The 21,309-nt window shown below is 38.3% G+C and overlaps 2 protein-coding genes across 4 annotated transcripts in view; one reads left to right on the top strand and one right to left on the bottom strand.

The window, feature by feature from the left end:
* LOC124169058 (lachesin-like) overlaps positions 1–21,309 on the top strand; it is an 877,532-nt gene that overhangs the window by 210,073 nt on the left and 646,150 nt on the right. For 2 of the 3 annotated variants that reach the window (XM_046547531.1, XM_046547528.1), the window contains exon 2: positions 12,451–12,492. The exons of the other annotated variant lie outside the window; for it this stretch is intronic. In XM_046547531.1, the coding sequence (XP_046403487.1) occupies positions 12,451–12,492 (42 nt within the window). The remainder of the gene's footprint in view (positions 1–12,450; positions 12,493–21,309) is intronic. 3 annotated transcript variants of the gene reach the window in all.
* On the bottom strand, positions 15,738–16,438 carry LOC124169059. Its single transcript, XM_046547532.1, has 2 exons — positions 16,332–16,438; positions 15,738–16,240 (listed from the first exon to the last, which is right to left on the bottom strand). The coding sequence occupies exons 1-2, from the start codon at positions 16,417–16,419 to the stop codon at positions 15,927–15,929; spliced, it is 402 nt and encodes a 133-aa protein (XP_046403488.1). The 5' UTR covers positions 16,420–16,438; the 3' UTR covers positions 15,738–15,926.

Raw genomic sequence — 21,309 nt, 5'->3', positions numbered from 1 at the left:
CAATGTACTTTGACTGCCTATATTGCGAGTTTTCAAAGTTCGAGGTATTGTAGCTAATTTTTTGGATCAGCAAGATGAACCCGTCACCAGTGGAGTACAAATTACGCCGCGCAACCTGCCGTGTACCTTTATATCTGTATCACCTATAAATGTACTAATTACAACAAATAAAGATTAACTTTAACAAAAATCGTTTGTTATCATATATCCACATATCATGGGCAAAGTACGCATTTTGCCCGGTCGTGTAAAATAACAGTCGCGCCATAATTCTTTAACCAAACTACTTTCAGTTTATAAATTACGTAGGTCTACGCGGAGATGCTATATTTTGACTCAACACACTTTCTGATGTGACTGAGGTACCTATTAAGTAAATTATTATAATATAAATATCAATTTGATCTTACAATACCTTCAAATGATCTTCAAAACAGAATATCATCGATAGGTAAGAGTCAGGAGCAGCCTTGAACCATTTATTCCGTATAGCTTGTGCTTAAGGCACGGGAATGAATATCTTCTCCAGGCTTTTGTTTCGACGTCGAGATGAAATTTGGAACAAAAAATCATTTATAATTCTATTTTGAATTCATGTTTTCGGTACTAGACGACATTTTTAGGAAGCAAACTCCACCGATTCCCGGAAACTCTCGCCGCGCTAAAGAAGGCGACGGAATTCAGCGATACTCCACTGGTGACTACTGCCTTGTGACGTCACATCTCAATCAAGATGGAGGCACTGTGTTTCAGCGCAACATGAAATTTTCCGACTTTCAAAACGTTTTAAAGTGCATACCCCAGATGCAGAAAATAAAAGTGACTATACTAATGTTTCTTTTTTAGGCTAAACTTTCAAATTCAGCAATAAAAAAAAATTAGTGCACTTCCCTATTCCATGATTTCAATGGACAACGGATCAAATCAACATCTTCCTGTTCATATCTCCCCGTGTTTTATTGTTGAATGGAGAATGAATATTGTTTTATTGCTGAGAGTAAGTAGTACGTACTTTACCAGATGTGACGCGAACGGAAAGGGAAAAATTAAAGGGACGAGGAGGAAGGTAAAGGAGCTTGAAAGTACACAAAGATATCGCATTGCCCCCTAATTGTATTTAGCAGCTCACAACATGTGTTTCCATTGCCTCCCGTTATTTATTGTTTAATGGAGAAGGTGAGAGTAAGTAGTGTGTATTGAAAGGTACTGACAGGTACTGATGATGATTGTAAGGCAATAAAAACACGTTTCGCGAACTCTTTAATGAAATTATTGGGAAGAATGATACTTTCGTTTATCATTCTTCCCATTCATACCTCCCAGTAATCTATTATTGAATAGAGATGAGAGTAAGTAGCACGTGCTGATAGATACTGACAGGTACCGATGATGATTGAAAGGCAATCAAAATACGTGTTGTGGGCTGTTGAATAAAATTAGTGGGCAGTGATATATCTTCGTTTACAATTATTCCTATTCATGCCTCCCCGTAATCCATCGTAGAATGGAGAAGGCGAAAGTAAGTGGTATTTAATGAAAGATACCGACCGGTAGTGATGATGGTTGTAAGGCAATCGAAAAACACGTTGTGAGTTTCTAAAGAAAATTAGTGTGCGGCACGTCTTTGGTTATCATTATTCTAATCCTTGCCTCCCCGTAATCTATTGTTGAAAGGAGAAGGTGAGACCATATAGTAAGTACTGATAGATACTGAGAGGTACTGATGATGATTGTAAGGCAATCAAACTTCGTGTTGTGAACTATTTAATAAAATTAGTGGATAGAACGATATCTTTGTTTATCATTCTTCCTATCCATCGCTACCCGTAATCTATTGTTGAATGGAGGTGGTGAGAGTAAGTACATTACCCCCATGTGACAAGAATAGAGAGGGAAAGGCTGAGCCAGGAGGAGGCTAAAAGGAGCCTGTGTCGATGCTCAATGGAGAAAGAGAGAAGGACTTAATGGGTGGGAGAGAAGATTCGAGCTCTAACCCACCCACGCCCTTCGCGACTGAATAATTGAAAGTAACGCGTAAACGGATTTCGTATGTGGAGTCTCGGAATTCGGTCGGAATGGCTTTCAGTCGGGGAGGACTTGTGGAGTCGTGAAAAGGATGAGAGTGGGTTTGAGGGTAGAGAGAGAGATGGGATAGCCCCCCCTATTGCCACTGAAGAGGGTCCGAAAGGCCTGTCTGACCGAATTTCATGGGTGGGGTGGGGCAAGAGTGGCTTTAGTGGGGGTTGGAGGTAATGGAAGGGCAGGGAATTGGTTGTGGAGGAGGGGAGAAAGGGACTTACGGCGTGAGACGGTAGGGTAGTTGGTCGGTCGAAACGTCGCCAAGTCCGATTCTCCCCCGTACTCCATTTCGAACGCCAATACGAGACGAGTGGTATATGCAGACATGATTTTTTTTAGGGGAATGGGGTTTGCCATATAGTATTATTTAAGTATTCTACTTATTTAGGCAAGTTTACGTGGAGAACATGAGCATAAATTATTCTTGTGGTCTCCTTTTCTTTCATGTACTTCCCTCTTAAGTTTACAATACGTTCTACTCACTTTCATTTTAACTATAATATGTAATAAAATCCTATTCTAGTCCTTCCTCTCCCTCGTTTATCCAACATTCTACACTAAAACACTGATTTCAACATCCCCTCCCAGCTAATTGTAAGAACTCCCTCCATCCATACCTTCTATCCCCTCCGTATCTCATCTAGAAGCCATCTCTCTTCACCCACCATGTCCAGCACTTCGTAGTTCCTCCTCCCCTCCGTCCACACCTTTTCCAAGCTCACATATCGAAGACCTCAAGTTTTTTCTCGTCCTCCTTTCTTAAGTGTACATTTCTTCGTGCCGTAAAGTGCTACACTCCAGATTGGACTCTTAACTAATCTTATCTTTAAACCCTTACATAACTATCCTCTCATAAGCTCCTTCCTGTTCGTGAACGTATCGTTATAGCTACTTTCAAATTATCAGTCATCCCCTTCAAAACGTTCCACATGTCTTTAAATAGCCTTTTATTCCGGTCAGCATCAGATCGTCCCCATTTTCCGAGGCCCTAGCCTCAACTCATCAGTCACCCTTTTATCCACTCAAATTCTCCCTAATTACTTACGTCCAGCCCTCCCTTTGACGATCCACTGTCCGGTCCATATACCATTCCTCTTGAAAGGTGCTTCGCTTTCCATCTAGAAAGTGGTCGAACGTATTACCAATTCATTCTACGCCTTGTATTTTCGTTCTTAGATTTCCTTGAAAGAAAGGATCATTTAGTAGACTCTATGGCGTTGTTATAATATCTAAACACAATTGCTTTCAAATTATAATTAAGTTAACTTAAACTATCCTAATGAAGGTAAAAAAATGAGGAGACTGAAAATCCAATTTTCTATGACCCTATGAGAATTGTTGATAACAGTTTCGTGTTTAAAATGCTAAACTATTTGAGTCCTATGGATAAGGGATAAAATACTTTGAAATATCAGTATATTTCAAATATCAGCATACTTTGAAATATCATTTAATTTTACTCTCTGCCACATTTCCGCTCCCGAGTCTTAAATTATACTACCTGCGATGAATTACTAACATTGATTGTCTTGAAGTAATGGTACAGCTAGTTATCAATTAACCTAGAAAAATGAATAGCCTATAGGTTTCCTGCAAATTTTCTTGTAAAAGTGATACATAATGATAATACTGAAATAAAAACTTGCAATATTCCACCATTAAACATTTTTTGCGACCTAGGTTTCAATGGTACTGGATAATCTTCAAGATAAAAATGGTGTGTAGTGTATTGAATTTATACAATTTTACATGGTGTCGGGAGATGAGGGATAAGATATGGGAAAACCTGAAGAAGAACGTGAAAATAATGGAGAGGAGTGTAAAAGAGGGGCAGATGATGCCTGGACAAACCGGAGTACGAGGTGGTGGGTTTAAATAAAAACTTGAAGCCTGTACGTGGTGGAAGGGCTCCATATAATCAATGACAGACATTTTGTTACTACCGCAATATATTTTTTTTAATTCTTTTTTTTGACTGGTTTCGGCTGTTACACCATTATATCGTTATCAGTACAGAAAAAAAACATATTTTCTGCACTGATAACGTTCTAACAGCCGAAATCGATCAAAAAATAGAAATTTTTAAAATATATTGTGGAAGTAAAAAAATGTCTGTTTTTGATAATGAGGTGTTGGAGGTTTGTAAGGAAGGAGGCGTGTGAAATGCAGGTTTGTAAGAATTACGACCTCAACGAGTCCGTTAGGGGTAGTAGAGGGAACAGAATTAAAAGATTTGGCGCCGTTAAAAGCATACTTTTTACTGCGATTTACTGTTAATCACCCTACATCTCGCGGTCAACTGCCCGCCGCGAAGCCGCTTGCTCTCCGAAGTCTACCTTTGGCGTCCCCACGTGATCAGCACTCACCTCTCCCATTCGCTGTCATTGCCGTGGCGTAAATGCCGTTTTACATGGGGCACGCACTTGCACATTCTGACGTGTATGCGAAGGCGCACTGTGCGTCGTGTAAAGCGGTGAATTGCTAGAACACATGATGTACCAATTTGATCGATAGATTTTTCTTCCTCATAGGAAAATCTACTAAAATTGGTTACATATTAATTGCGTAAGCTTGGTTTCGCTGATGGTAGGACCTGCCCGCCTTGTGACGGTGCAGGATTCCTCGTCCCCTCCCTTCCTCCCCCGTCCTTCCCCTGGAGGCGTCGTCGGGCTCTCATCGCGGCGGCGCCTCCTTTCCTTGTTCCTTCCCGTCCTTCCCCTTCTGGTGGCAGAGGAAAAAAGCTGATCGCTTATAGTCCCTGCTCCAGGAGTGTATCCCGCGAGCCCGTCCTAAGGGTTTCGTTCCCACTGCTAGAACACATGCGAGAATGTATGGACGTGAGATGGCAAAATAGCCCCTGTCCTAATTTCGTTCATGCATTCGCGCAATTCCACGCCATTTAAGAAATTAATGCAGTTCTAACCTGCAAAATTCCGTGACCCGTGTAAAATGGCCTTGAGGCGCGTAGGTCGCTGATGTTGCAGTAGCTATAGAAGGGCAATAAGCTATCGAAAATCAAAAGGAATATGCAGGTGAGGTACAAACAGATGAAACAACGGAGAGAGCGTGGGATGCTTATGTTGTTGGATTGGAGCGTGATAAGCCAGCATCCGGCCTCTTACAGGGTTTATGTTTTGGGTTAACCAAATTTTTCTACCGAAACAGTGAAGAATCCACGTGGTGGTCTTTTATTCTGGTGGAACTTGAGGGTGTTATTTCGGGAGGCAGTGAATGGTGGTGACAGCTGAGTGTCTTCGAAGCATGCTGCCAACCAAGCCGATTAGCAAAAATATTAAAAAAAAAGAATAAAGATTAAAAATTGTATAAATTAAATGCACAAAACACCATTTGTACCTTAAAGATGATGTCATAACATTGAAACGTAGGTCGCTATAAATTTGTAAAGGGCCACGGCCGGCCTCTCGGCGCACGGTGCCCATAAGGGAAAACCCGCGAGGTGTAGAAAAGTACGACGAAGAAAAGTACAACGAAGTAGATGGGGAGATGGGCTTTGGCCCATGTAAAACGAGAAAAAATAAAGAGTTGAGTTTGAGACCTCGAAGTGAGTGAACGTGATTTTTACTATCCTTCTCCCGCGAACCAGCGTTTAAAAATTTTATAGTCGTGGAAAATAGCAAGTATTTATTTCTTTATGGAACAATTACACTCCATCACACTTGAATCTTCGTATGTTATCAACACATAAAGAATACTCAAAAGCTTGTGAATGGAGAAGTTGGTTCTAGGAAATAGCATAAAAATCATTATTTTTTTAAATAATTGACACACATTTATCTACGGCACTGATTTTTCGTTGTTGGGGAAGGAGGCTTGAAGAGGTGCAAGAGTTCTCCTACCTGCGAGGCCGGATTAGCAACGATGGACGAAACAAGAAAGAAAAAGTCAGTTGAAAGGTGCAGGCTAAGACGGCTTTCCACAAAAAGAAGAATCTACTTACACCTGTGAATACAAGCATGGAAAGAAGGAAACAAGCCATCAGATACTACATGTAGAACATGTTTCTCTATGGGCGCGAGGCTTGAACGTTGACAGCAGCGGAGAAGTCAAGAGTGGAAGCATTGGAAATGTGGTGCTATCGAAGAATGATGAAGATAAAATGGATTGACCGTGTGAGTAACGAGGAAGCGCTAAGAAGAGTGGGAGAAAAGAGAAATCATTAAAAAAAACCTTAAGCAGGTGACGGCACAACTTAGTTGGCCACAGTGTGAGGCATGATGGCCTGATGAAAGCAATCGCAGAAGGACAGGTGGAAGGGAAGAAGGGCAAGTGACGGCCCCGAATGAGTTACATAGGACAGGTAACATGTGCATCGGCACGATAAGGCTTGCGGATAGGAAAGGGGAATGGAGAGCTGCCTCAAATCAATGCTAGAGTTGTTGACTAATGGTGACGATAATGGGGTAAATGCCCCACTTTCTAAGCTTTAAAATTTAAACCCTTCTCTGATGTTTATATGCTTCACCATGCTGTTTTTCGGATCTAAATATTCCTCCTCTCCCTCGTCAACCTTTCCACTCCTCCCAATTCGGCCCTCACGACAAACTCTCCCTTTGTCCCCCTTATTCCATCTTTTTTCTTTCCCTCTCTCAGCGGGGAACCAGAATCCGCCACTGTCTCCCATCGCAGGGCGGTCCAATCCAACCTCACTCCACGCCCACATCTCCCGGCCTGTCACCTCGCCCTCTGCCGCACCCCAGACTTGTCAGCACCTTCCTGTCGCACCTCGTTTCCTGCTCCCCTCTCACGATGGTGTTTTTGTACTCATCACCCCAACCGGAACCTCCCACTCCCCCTGCTCCTCCCCCCACCCAAAACGAACCGCTGTACTCGGCCACTAACGCCATGGCCGTGGCAAATAGTAGTGACAGATGCACTAGAATGAATTTCGGGGTTCTCTTTGACCGTCATGATCGTCGGCAACGTTGTTGATAGCGGGGCTTAAGTCCGCCGTTCCTTATTCTCGGGTTGCCGGTTCGAGTCCCGCCGGATTTTTTTTAACTACTCGGAGAATATTCTGTTTTGCCAAACTGTCGGAGCTGTTGGAGGTTAAAATGAGTCGTTCAATGAGTCATTCATTGCTCGAGGCAACATGTGCGCTAGAATTTTGTTTATCCCAATAAAGTGGATGCAATTTAGAATATAAATTTTAAAAAGTACTGTAATGTGATAGAAAATATTTTAGAATTATTTATAATGATGTCGACCATACAAAAACCGCATACAAAGGAGATATTATTTAGTTTTTGCTTTCAAATAAATCGTCTATCTTCCATTTTTAAAATTTTTTGTGACGTTTAACCGCTGCATGATCGCTTAAATGCTTGATTGTCAAAAGCTCAGGTATTAACTAAATGTGTAGACCTAAATTTCTCTGTAGTTTTTCAGCTACAATTGTTGTTTATTTTTAAATTGAAATTTTTTTTCGTATTCGGTACATTTTGTGGAATATTGTCCCAGATATTTGGTGCGGATAAACTAGAGAGCCGGATCAAGGAGGTCCGGATAAACGAGGTTCTGCTGTATAATAATATGGAAATAAACCGTGCCCGTGGAAGTGAGCTCTTTAAGTGAGGCTTCACTCGTAGGCGGCCACTTATTGAATTTCCAAACAATGTCCGCATTTTGCTAAATGTGTGACCTCATCCGAATTTGATCCCAAATTTGGAAAACAGACTAGCTCTCCGGGGCATGTGAGAGTGTAGAGCACTACTGGTCCGTTCCCTGGGAAACATTAACATAGGATTCTGCTTCCTCGGCACTACATCCCGGTATGGGCTTTGGCCTCCCTAAAGACGCCTGTCCATTCTCTCCTGTTCTGCACTTTCTCCCACCATCTGACAATATTTAACATAGGATCTCAGGGACAAAACAGATCAGGGAAAGAGTCGTCATTTTTATAATACAGGGTTATCATAACAGAATGGTACGGTTTGAGTAACATATAGGAAGATAATTAGGAATCGGGTGGCAGAGATTATTCAGCCGGCCGATCCCTGCTTGATGACCTGGAGGGGGGCACTAAATTATCCTCAGTATTACCCTGTATAGGGCATTTTTTGCTTATTTCACTAGCCGTTTGCATGAAAATACAGGTTAATCATAAAATAATGGTGAAATTTCACTAACTCATAGGAAGGTACTCGGGGTAGAATCGCAGAGATTTTTCATAGGTTATTTTTTCACTCTAGTGAGCGATTCATATCCGCAATGAAAAATAATCCCTGAAACTGAAAATGAGCCGAATTCACAATATCGTCAAGTCAACGGAAAGTTTTGTGTGTTTTTGTTTAACTTTATGAGATTATGACTGAATGAGAGAGATTCTTTTGTCGTGACTTTCCTTCCGTGAATGGGTCTCTGATTTGAGAAAACGAATCCCATGGTATATCTGTTTATGAAAACTTAAATCAGCCAGTGGATTGCGTGCGTTGATAGCCTTGTAATTGAGAAGACTGTTATTGTAATTGTACTTTATGCTGCATGAGTGCTGAAGAGAATTCTGGTGGTTGGACAAGCTCAATGTTACAAGTTACCCCTTGTTTATGCAAATTAAAAGATACCCAGTATTTCGAAATTGAAGAGTGGTTGTTAAATGTTATTGCCGATAAAAATTATAATCATACAAATGGTTTGTTATTTTCTCCTAATATCGAAATGAGGTCTTATATCTATTGTACAAACATTAATATTAACCACTCAGAAGCCATTGTGTCTTCTGCTAATTTCTAGATCTTCTGGCAGGGTCTTATAGTCTGATTCTGAGTAGATCTTACATCGTTGAGAACATATCATGTCATTAAATATGTTTCGAATATTTAAGTATTGTCTATTTCGTGAAAATCTTTTTAGTACCCTCTGCTCAGATAATTTAATCTTCTTCCTAGTTGATGGTACTAGGTGTTGAAGATGATTGCTTTAAATATATTTGGATTAAAAACAAGTTTCTTTAATTATGAATATTGTAAACTATCGCAACGCAAGCCGGAAATAATAGCTTATATTAAGCGCTTTTTCTTAACATTCTTCGTTGGTCTGTTTCATCGAGAGAATCTTGTAATTGACATCCTCTTATTATCTTCAAAGTCAAAAATAATCAGACCTTTGAAATTTTGTTCCGTGTTGCTCTAATCAATTAGCTGAATTTCCAGATGGAAAAATATTTTTAAATTTTCTCAAAGGGTTGCTTTAGTTACAAATGTTTTGGCAGAATTTTCTTCGACATATCTGGCAAAATCGATCGCGTGGTTCACAGCTAACAATTATAAAATAAAGTAAAGAAGGAAAAAACATACTTTTTCTTAAATCGGTATAAAAATGGAAAAAAGGCTTTTCTCTCGTGAATAAATATGCGTGGGTGCTGATTTTCTAGGTTTATACATGAATATTGCGTGCCATTCTTTACTCACCAAGTACGATACTTATATTCTTTTCTATATTATTATTTTTTTCATGTTATTATCATCCAGGCTTTATTCTCCAAGTGATGAAAAGCGTATTTTAGAATTTTTAGTGCATTTTTTAATGTGATTGGAAAAAGCTTATTTTTTAGTCTTATTTTTTTGAATTTTTTATATTTTTAAAATTCATTCTCTAGCTACGAGGTTCAACTAAAATAAATAGTACGTTTACTCTCTGGTTCACAGGAAAGTCGCTACCATTTCCTCAGCCAAACTACCTATAATCCCTTCCTCATGCATCTTCTCCGTAAAAAATATAATAATAGTTATAAACGATTTATAAATACGCTTTTTTAAAAGCAATTTAAAATTAAAGAAATTGTACAAAATAAGTTTTACATTACTCGAAGAATATGCGAGCACAGTCATGCATATTGTTCGAGTGATGTAAAACTTATTTTGCACTATTTGTTGCATTTGATACTATTTTTGGAGAAAGGAGTGTTGTGAAATATTTTTTTTACTTTTTAAATTTATTTTCTATGAACGGGTGTCCAACTTAAGTTAATGGAGCACTTACTCTCTCATTCACAGGAAAGTCACTACCATTTCTTCAGCCAGCCTATCCCAGGTGGCGCTGTGGCTGTACCCGAATTCACAGCTCAACCACACTCTTTGGACCCTCTCACTGTCCCATTCAATTCCATTTTCTCCCTATTCTGGCGATAAATCCGTAAGAGAGGTCCTTCCCTCTTTCTTCCGCCCCTTCACTTCGTGTGTTCATTCTCTCCTGCTTCACTACTTCTCGCCACTGTCCTCGTCCAGCTACTAACATTATGTTTTTATTTCCTTCGAGACGGTTTTGGAGTGGAAATATCAGACATGACTGTCTTCTCCGTATCTTCTCTTTATACCCTTCTAAGTCCCAAACCCTATTTTTTTCTCAGTTTTCCCAATATCTCTTCCGTTTTCGCTCACTTTGGCTGTTTTTCTCGCTTGTCGCCTCTCGTTTTTTTATACTGTTGTGTATGAGTTGTATGTAGGCCACCTTATCTTCAGATTGACCCGATTGTTCCCAAATTTGGGAATGAGGATTAATTGAATGAATCGACTGACAAGCTAAACAATTCACGTAATCTAAATATTTGAATGAAAATGGTATTGAAATGAAATTGATTGTTAAGTCCTCTCGACTTCAGTATAAAAGTAATGGAAGACATTTCTCTGGAATTATAGATCCATAAAATAACACTACAGTACGTCTCGTATAGGAGTCGTACTGATTTTTTTGTTTACAGACCTATTAATTTAGAGAAGTATATATCAACAAGTTGTACTTTAATTGCCTGACGTGCTAGGTACTACGTGAGAACTTGTTACATATGCGCTAAATCAAAAGTAATATTTATATTTGCATTTAAGTTGTAATTTTTTTAAGAATATATATGTATCAACCATTTTCATGGACAAAGATTACGTATAGCAAATATTGACTAGGTGTCTTATAAATAGACCGTGAGTTCTGTAGCATTATACTCTAAATAACTATTTAGATCTATTTAAAACCTATTGCGTATCTGTAGCAGATCAAAAATATTATTTGATATATTTACCATCCGAATTTGGGGCATTTCCCAATAATATTCACCTGAGGTTAATAAGAGAACACATTGTACCGCTTTTTATGCATCTGCGATCTAGATTTCCTTTTGGTTCTAGTGAAATTAATATATGACGGGCATTATTATACAGGGTGGTGCAGAATGGACTCCCTACGGACGCATGGCTAAAGAAATTCTCTTGTTTAAGCATACGAAAAATCGATACCTTCGCTGCACAAACGCTCAACAATCGCCCATCGAATCAATCCGCTTATCTAGTATCCCTGACGCTCCTTGCACATAACACAGTTTCGCCCATGCGAGAAAAAAACCGCACGGGTGAAACTGAATAATCATGATGTTTTTCTATTAGTCCACTGAAGAAGTTTACAAGACATTTCACATTGTATGGTTAAAACACGGACACGATTTTTAGCCGTACTGCAGCCGTCAAGTGCCACCGGGGCCTCACGGCTACCGTATTGTCTTTCTGGTTTGTGATCCACGTAAGCAAATGCACAATATCACACTAGACGGTTTCAGCCGTGCACGATTTAAAACCGTGCGGTTTTTTCCCGCACGGGCGAAAACGCGTAATGTGCAAGAGGCGTGATAGCACTAGATGAGCGGAATCAAAATTGGTCTCAATTCTCAAATCAGGGAGCCCATTCTGCCCCACCCTGTATTTTGCATGTAACAGGATCTATTTTGTTTCATTGTAGCTATAAATATTTTGCGAGCTGTATCCCTGATGGCACACATATCTCATTGGGCTTCCCATCCCAAGCCACCCAGTTGGAGGTTTATTTTGGTAGTTATTTCCCTAAAAATTATGCTTTAATGTTTTAAATATTACTATTAATATTTAACATAAAAAAGTCTCCTACCTAACTGTGAGTAAGGTGGTAATACGCCACCGAAAATTTAGTACTTACTGCGAGTGTTTTTTATCCTTTTTTGTGTGTTCTGTGATTCTGCCCAACCTAGGGTTTTTTAAATGTTATTTACCTCGTCGAGGAACATTTCGAAGTGACTATTAATATTTATTTATATAATTATTTATATGTGTCTGAATTTGATACTGAACATATAAATGTAAATGGCTGCTAAATTTCTTCCACGCGAAAATAATATTAATATGTATTTCTCTTTCTTTCAGGTATGTGGATGTGATGTTGAACAAAATTACATTTGCTGGTCTGCATTGAGGTATAGTTCTAATTCATATAAATTATTTATCGCACTGCAATTAATATTTGTCCAATCACAATATAATGCACAATTTTATCTTCACATTGACTTTTGCAATCACTGTGTCCTAGAAAATGTAGCAAATGTTCATTGTTTTACAGACTCAACTACGACAAGCACGAAATTACACATCCGCCCTACATGTATGTATGAGCTATCATTTTCGAAGTTGTTCAAGTTTTTACTAGTAACTATTCGTGTGGAGTTTCTTTTCATAGGTAGTCAGAACTGTATTCGGTGTTTTGAGATTTCAAGTATTTCTTGTCGTCATTTTGAGTAGTATATTCATCGTATTGCGTTTACTCTTCTCCTTTGGATTGCTCCTAATATTTCGTTTTTTTTCTAATGCTTTCTTTTTTCCTCATGCCAATTGAAATTTTTTACTGTTGTAGTTTATTTCGTACATTAAAATAGTTAGCTCCAAATGCGCTGGTAAATAAATTATGCAATGAAAACTTAATAATATCATTATCCCTGGAATTATTGACACTGATCCTTCAGACTGTGTAGATTATATGACAACGTAACAAAATAATCGGGACTGCTTCAAACAATAGTTATTTGGCATGTAATCGTGTGAATTCAATCTAAACTCTGGAACAAGTAATATATTTTAACATTTTTTTCATTATTACTGAGATAAAACAATTCATTATCTTTTCTCATTTAGATTCCGACAGATAGCATTCAATTCCTAGTTTTAGGAGTATGATTTGCTAAATAAATCCCCTTATGATCATTGAATATATGAATAAATTATTCCCTATTATCTGTGTGACAGGATAGGCCGACAATGTAGGAATTCAACCGCCATTTTTTAAATTTCTGTATGAATCATGGCTAAATGTATATTTCAAATATTCATGCGTTTGTAAACATTTTATTATAATTTAGTTGGATAGAAAAATGGGGATTGAGCTTCTAACTACACTAGGTAGTTATTTCTTGAATATCATAGAAGTTACAAAACTTCTTTAATATAATTCAGTTGATATCTACCCACAGACTCTTGGGAATTCTTTCATTCATTAGGCTCTGGACCTTTTTATTTGAATCGACCTACGATTTTAACTAATTTCAGTATTAATGAATTATTTTTAGTTTTAATAATATAAAAATAATTTCAAAAATATAACTTAAAATTCCTTCAAGTGCCAGAGCTAATTTTTCATGAAATTTCAATGAAACAATGAAATCGCAGTAGAGAGACACAAGATGATTATAGTTATAATTCGTGAATTTTACGTAAAGTTTAGTTTTTATTAAGTACCTTAGAAGTACTTTGATGTTAACTGTATCATATGTTTTCAATAGAATCGCCATATTGCCTGAGAATCACTGATGAACATAATTATGTAGTGATGATTCTTTTGAATGAATATGAACTTTTTGTCATAGGTTAATGATGGCTCCAAATACGTGCATTTTTTCAACTTACGCTTTGCATAGTGTATTGCTTTGCGCTTGTTATTCAAAAACTCTCTTTTTCTCATTACTATGCATATTTGATAGCCCCCGGTTTGCTTAGAGTAAATAAATGTACCTATATTGCAGATTCGATTTCTTAGTTTCTACCATCTCAGCATCGTTCTCTTATACAATTTGTATTTTGTGTAGGCATGCATGACTTTAGAATTTTTGAAATTCTAAGTGTTGTTACCGATAACTTTCTAAATTATAGAATCCTTGTAGATTAAATACATAAGATAATTGAAGAATCGCCATTAAATTTGAAGAAAAAACACTGCTGACTGCGTTTGCTACATCGAAAGCGTTCGCTATAGGGTAGAGATTTGTTTTATTGGACCAGTGTCGTATTAGAAATGATTTATTCTGTTATCCAAAAATATTTTATGAAATATATGGCATGATATTTGCTCATTTTTACATTATTTCATGGTGTTACATTTTACCGGTATTTATTAGAACCATAATGAGATTCAAGCAGCTGAGGTAAAGCACAGATCTGAAGGGTGATATTCAGAATGGAAATTTCGGGAAAAAGCTATCCTTTCAAATTTCCGCGTTACCTTTTCAGCGCCTACGGAAGGTGCTCTGGAATGTGTGTTTCGTTATTAAAAAGGGAAAGGTGGTTGCTCAATGTATATCAATAAAAAACATGTGGAGGGTTTCAAAAAAAAAGTTTTTCGTTTGCTCATTCCCTCAGAGACTAGGTAAAGCCTTCACGGTCATTCATATGCACCCTTGCGTGTATCAAAGTGAAAGTTTATGTGGCCCTCTCTGCATATTTGACGTTTAAGTCGGCGTTTTGAGTCCATTTTTTATTGCAATTCATTTCAATACACCAAAGTTGCTTACGCTAGGTTATTTAAGGCAAATTTAATGAAAATGTTTTCAAGGTATTAATTCTGCCTTTGCGTAGTAGTTCACGACAATTTTTTACGAATACGATGAAATATGCTATCTCTTAGTTCAATCTTTCCTCAGAATGCGATTTATTTTGCAAATAATCTCACCTCTTATGAATAAGTTCAATGTGTAAATGAATAATTGAGAGAAATATTTATACTTAATGCATGAATTACGCATACAAGTTATTCCTTGAATTTTTCATTCGTAATGGTATTATATTCTTCTTCATGTTATGCTGAAATTTCTGGTTCCTATTCAATAAATGCAATTCATTTTTCTCGGGCGACAAAAGTGGAATTATGCGAATATGGTATTTATTTTGGGGGGAATAATGCTTTTTTAACTTTAAGAAATTTCTATTGTATTCTCCTGTCGTGATTTGATTAGTTTCAGCGTTACTCAGTTTTTCTATGCTATGCGAGAGAGATAAGAAATTATGAACTTAACTTTTCTCTAACTGGCATTTCGCTGGTTTGAAAATCCCTTATTGTTTTATAGAAAACTATAACACATTGGGCGACACAAGGAGATCGCATTATAATATTTTAAGGGTTACAATAGTGGGTTTGAAAATTATTTATAAACACTGAGAATGTGCCAATGAAAAATGCGGATCAAACTATTTGAGATGCAATATACCCTAGGAAACTCCTTATATAAGGGCATTTCCATGAAAATGTCAACTTTTTCTCACAAATTAAAATTTAGGCTGGAAATATTTTATCTTTATAAATCAACAGCTAATTGATTGAATTTCAAAAAATCAATGCTTGAAATATCATTCACAGCCTTGCTAAAAGTGTTCAAACTATACTCGATTCACAGAGCTTTGAAGATGTTTAAAATCATTGCACTTTGGAGGTTGACCTCGCACTAATTCCGTTAATTATGGGATTGTTTAGAAGGTATTTCGATAATAAATTTTGTATATGTACATTAGGGTGTCCCAAGACATAATGGAAAATTTTTTTTTCGCGAAATCAAATACGCATACCCTATGTTTTTTTTCTGTTTGGCCTAAAAAATTCACATAATAAATATTATTGCGATTGACTTATGATAACACGTGCCGACTTGATCCCAAACATGAGAAATGAAAATTTGTCCTGGGTTAGTATGGAAGGGTTCCAGAAATTAATGCTTATTTATTAAATAAAACAACAATATGCCCAAATCGTGTCTAGTGTTTGAAAAGTAAATAAAATTACTCTTTAAATTTTCTTTTTAAAGTTTGCTTTTTGCAGTCAGGATAAATCTTCCGGTGTTCTTGTACCCAACGTAACAAAAATTGCTTTTGTTCCTTCTCCACCGTGATTACGTGAAAGTCTGGGATCAACTTGACCGCTCTTTCAGCTGCATCGTTGACTGCCCTCAGCATTGAAACCTTCTCTCTGGCTTCTTGAAACGATGCATTACTTGACCACGTAGCAGGACATTCGTGGAGAAAACTGTCATCAATTTTGAGGCGATCGAGCAATGACTTGCTTCTGACTGAAATGAAGTCGTAGATGTTTTTCTCTGAAATATAACAAGAGAAAGTCAGTTCACAAAATTGTGATATAAACAGAAAACTAAAGAAACAACTTCTATATTTACTTATTTAACTTACCATACAATGGACCGCAAAGTTCATCCTTAGATGGGATGTAACGTTTGCCATGAGTTGATAAATTCTCTTTGGTTAAATTTTCAACCATTTTGCCTTTAGTTTCTTGATCCAAATCATCGTCAAACAGTGACAAGATAAAAATTTCATCAGTCAAGTACCATAAATGCTGGATTTTCTTCTTTAAAGCTGCTTTTGAGATGCTTTTATCAATTTTTTCGTAAGCCTTCATTGACTTCAAAAAGCACAAATCTTGGTAAGGTGCTTTTACTGCCAAAATTCATTGGAGCCATGGCTTGACATGGGATGTCACTATGAACAGGCTAACTTCTAACAGCGCTGTCTTATCCTTGATCGTAAATTTGAATTGATCACTTAGTAATGATATTTTTAGGGAATAAATTGCTCTCGCCATCCATCGAGCTTGGTGCATGGCACCTGGAGGTCGAATTTTAAATTTTCTCTGTGTATCTCCGCCTAAAAATGTCACAGAAAGCTCTATCAACTGTCGATAGTCATCTCTGACTATTTCTTTGGTCAGTTCAGTTCGGTAAAACTCAAGGAGATTGTCAATTTCGGAAACAGTCAGGTGCAATACGAGCTTTCCTTTAAAGCACTGTGCTTTATCTGGATCGACACCATTCCAGTTATCTCGGAACTTTTTGAAGAGTGGAATGTCGGGATTTGCTGTCACTTGACTGATTTTTACCTCGAACACGCTTTTTAACACCAATTCATACACGTGATGGCGGCAAGCAGAAATAATCATATTTCTATTAAGTTTTTGTTCAAGAAGCACACAGGCACCATCGATATGACCCGTATTTGAAGCCGTAGTATCACAACAAAGAATTTGCACTTTATCTTCGAGATTCCATCTACAATCGCGTTCCAAACAGCCTGCGCCTTTCCGCTTCCTGAAGAGCTTTCCAACCTTGGCACATTAATAAGTTGTTCTTTATTTGCATATGAAATAACTATTGGAAGACGTTCTTCTTTTGATTTTCGAGCATCTAAAGCAGGCAACAGTTTGCCATCCCAGTGAACAGTCACAACATCTGGTACCTCGTTTTGAAAACGAACTTTTATGGCTTCCGCACGCTCTTTCCGTTAAAACAATACTTTTACTTACAAAATATCAAGTGATCACAAACACATCGACGCGTTAACACGCTTTCACAACGCACAAGCAAGACCTGCTTCACTAAACAATCACTACGGACAACCAACGTGACTCTAGCGAGTTCCAGCTCGCACTGATGGCGTATCACATGTTCACCTGCCTCCCGTCCAAGTCCCGCGTCACCAGTATTGCCCGATCTAACACTAAGCTATCAGTCTAATTTGTTTATTTACACACCTTGTACAATGTACAATTGTACAATGTGGTGCATTTTTCGCTAAATTCGCATTAACCGGTGGGCGCGCCACCGCACTCCGTGCGACATACTTTGTATTTCATGGTATCAAAAAAACTGTAGGGTGCGCCACCTGTGAGTCTAGCCATTTGTACTTCGTCTAATTTGTGCACATTGTGGCAGTAATTGTGTGCTTACCATCTCATTGCCAGTTCCATTCGGGCGTTCAAACTTGAGGTGTTGGGTTTTGGTGCTTTTCTTGCGGTGGGACCCTTCGTTGGGCGCGCCGCCCGTGCGGCATACTTTGTATTTCTTGGTTATCAAAAAACCAGCCATCATACTAGTCACCAGACCAAGTTCAAACATCATATGTAAGTTTCCCATTGCTTAAAAAAATTTTTATTCAGGTAAAACTGCTGCATCAGTCACCATAGGGTTATCATATGGAAGGTTTTCCGCGGCGTCTTCCTTCGCAAATACTGACATGTTTCAACACAAGTCGGCACGGGTTTCCGAGGTCCTACGCATATAAAATTTTATTTACATTTGATTTGACGTCGTATAAATAAATTAAGAGGGTATGCGTTCCAAAAAAACGACTTCGATTTTTTTGGGACACCCTAATGTACATGAAAAACACCTTCGTAAATGTTTCTTGATCATCCACAGTTACAAGTTTTCCTTTTTTTTATATTTTACAAATCAATCGAAATATCCTATTGCATAATTTTCTCTAAAGGTAATTCCGTCAGAAATGGAATTGCCCATATAAGCCAATACTTACATGCTCCCTTGAGGTCACTTGAGCTAAAGTAGGAGTGGTCTCACATTTCTTTCCAAGATATAGACAGTTACTTATACCACTTATTTTATAAGAGCGCGACCCGGGTTTCAATGAGTAATCATCATCATCAGGCGCTAATAATTATCGCCTGAATCCGCATTATCGTTAATTTCATCATTAGCGCCTGATGATGATGATTACTCATTGAAACCCGGGTCGCACTCTTATAAAATAAGTGGTATAAGTAACTGTCTATATCCTGGAAATAATGGAATACCACAAAGTTAACCAAGAGTTAGTGAATTTTGGTCTCACATTTCCATCTTCTCTCACGTAAACCACCCACCTATCTTTACTATCCCCTTCTACCCCAGTTACCAGGATACCAACCGGCCCTCACCGACGCCATATTCTACTTACCCCTTACTAATAACCTGCAAGGCATCCTGCCCCACCTTCCTGGAATATTTAACTCAGCCCGGCCCCAGGGCTAGGGCCGAATTTTTCAGGCCCCACGACGCTTGTTGTTACATCCCTTCTCTCGTCCCTTCCATTTTTGTATTTTATCTCTGTCTGTCACACCATGGATGCTTCGAGCAGCCCCCCCCCCTCCCCATAAACCTCGTCCCATTTTACTCCTCCATTCTCCTCACTCGGTCCCATTTAACCCTCGTCGTGCGTGTGTGTCCCTCCGGGCGCATCATACCCCATTCAACCCCTCGTCTCCCGAACAGTCGTTGCCCCATTGTATCCACTCATAACGGCATTGCAATAAATTTTCGCCGAATGCCTTCTCCGATTGCTCGGCGTCATATTGGAATCTGCGGAATGGGAGACGATTCCGCGCGGTCCCTTTTGTGACGTGGCGTCGGGTCATACAACGGACGTAACCGCCCGTGAGCGCTGGACTGCGTCTATATATTTCTATTTTCTCCCGGGTTCGGATACGGTGTGAAGGTTAGAACTGAAGTTTCCATTTTAAATTCGGGTTTTACGCGTTGAAGTAGACTGCTGGAGGAGTGGCTCAAATACGACGTCTCGCTTCTATTGTCTACGAAGGAGTGTCCCAATAGTGACAATGTGCTTTGTGATGGCCTGGGTTGGGAAATAAAAGAATTAGCAGTTACGAAGAAGAAAATATTCATTTTCTCCTCTTTGTTAGAAAGTTAAACCTTTTTTTTTGGGTTATTCTTCTTCCATAAAAAGTGAAAGCGAGAGTCTATTCACACACACAGTATTTATGGAAGGTTGGTTAAGATAGGTGATGGTAGAGCCTTCCCCGAACTAAGCCTCAGACATGTGATTTTCACACGCGCAGGTAAAGGGGGGACATTTCCTTTTTCTGGGCCACTTTGCACTTTGAGGATTTTGTTTTGGGGTATCCGATGGATTCATCCGGTATATAAACCTGGGTCCCTTCGGTCAGCAGCCAGGTGCTTTCCCCACTAGGCCACCACGGTGACCTCCCTATAAGTAACAGATTGAAAATTGGCAATCTATTATTAAATTACATGACTTAATATTTAAATCAATAATGTCTGCTGACGATATATTAATTTTATTGTCATCGACTTCCACGGCGTTCGAATATGATCTGCGTCTTCGGTAATACAACTAAAGCTATGTACAACTGAATTACAGAATAATGTAATGCTTTATAATTTATTTAGCGGTTACAGTTATGGCCTATTACCCCTAGGTGCATTGAACTATTAAAAACCCCATCTCCTTCTAAGGGACATTTTACTCTAACGTGGTCATATTTACTCCAGCTGAATTGTTTTAAAGGGCTGTTTTCCGTTCAAATCTCACTTAGTTACTTACTTTCGCTTTTAATTGCGTGAACCATAATTGGATAACGCTCGTCTGCAGCTGGAACAGAATTATAAGATGAGAAACGAAATATTTTGATTAGCGTCGATGAAATTGTCGTCGTACTTCTGCATGCATCGATAGCATAATTAAAGAGGTGGCTTGAATTCCTGTGGGCTTCTGAATAATCATGATGTTTAAACATGCGTAGTTTGAACGCTTAATTTGGTCAGCTTTCGAGGCAGATGTCCTTGGCTGGACCTTTTGCCTTCTTTAACTCTTGCTATCGTTACCGGTCTTTTGAAAAATACTTATGTGAGTATATAGAGTTTACTGGGCAAAGTAACTGTTTTAAAAACTTCAAAAATATAACAAAACCGAATACGTAGCCTCTATTTGTAATAAGGTCCTCAATTACAATAGCCTCAAAGGTTAGTAAGCCAAATTATGTTGCTTGGCTGCGTCAGATAGAAACATTTATTCAATTAGTTAAGCGAATTTGAGTGTGACATTAGATTTCGATTTTAGTTTTGATTACCTAACTTTTTATCTGCCATACATTTTTTTGAGTTTTCGTTTATTAATCCTCTCGAAGTCCTACTTATTGCACAGGCAATTAGAATTCTATTCCGATAATCCATCGAACTAATCCAATAAACGTATCCCTTGGACCATTACCATTATCTTTATACCATTATATTATTACCTTGGACCTTATTCATTGAAATATGTGTGATTCACCAAAGAAAATTCAGAGGAAGAGAATTTTGCTGACGGGAGTTCCACGATTTCCTTGAATGTTTATTCCTCTTATAGCATGGATTACTAAACTATAGATGACTAATGAAAGTGTCGTGTTAAAGTTCTTTTGTGATTTTACGGTTTGATTTCTCGGTGGCCACTCTGTTTTGCTGAAGAGAAAATGAGATTTTTATTGACTGCATGTAATATAACCCTATCATGTATCTCGTGAGAAAAACAGGATCAATCCTTTTTTCAGCGGCGTTACATACATCCATCCGTTTAT

The sequence above is a fragment of the Ischnura elegans genome, chromosome 12 (assembly GCF_921293095.1).
Source record: "Ischnura elegans chromosome 12, ioIscEleg1.1, whole genome shotgun sequence".
Lineage (NCBI taxonomy): Eukaryota > Metazoa > Arthropoda > Insecta > Odonata > Coenagrionidae > Ischnura > Ischnura elegans.
Note: the sequence above shows the minus strand (reverse complement) of the source record. Positions and strands in the feature narration are given on the sequence as shown.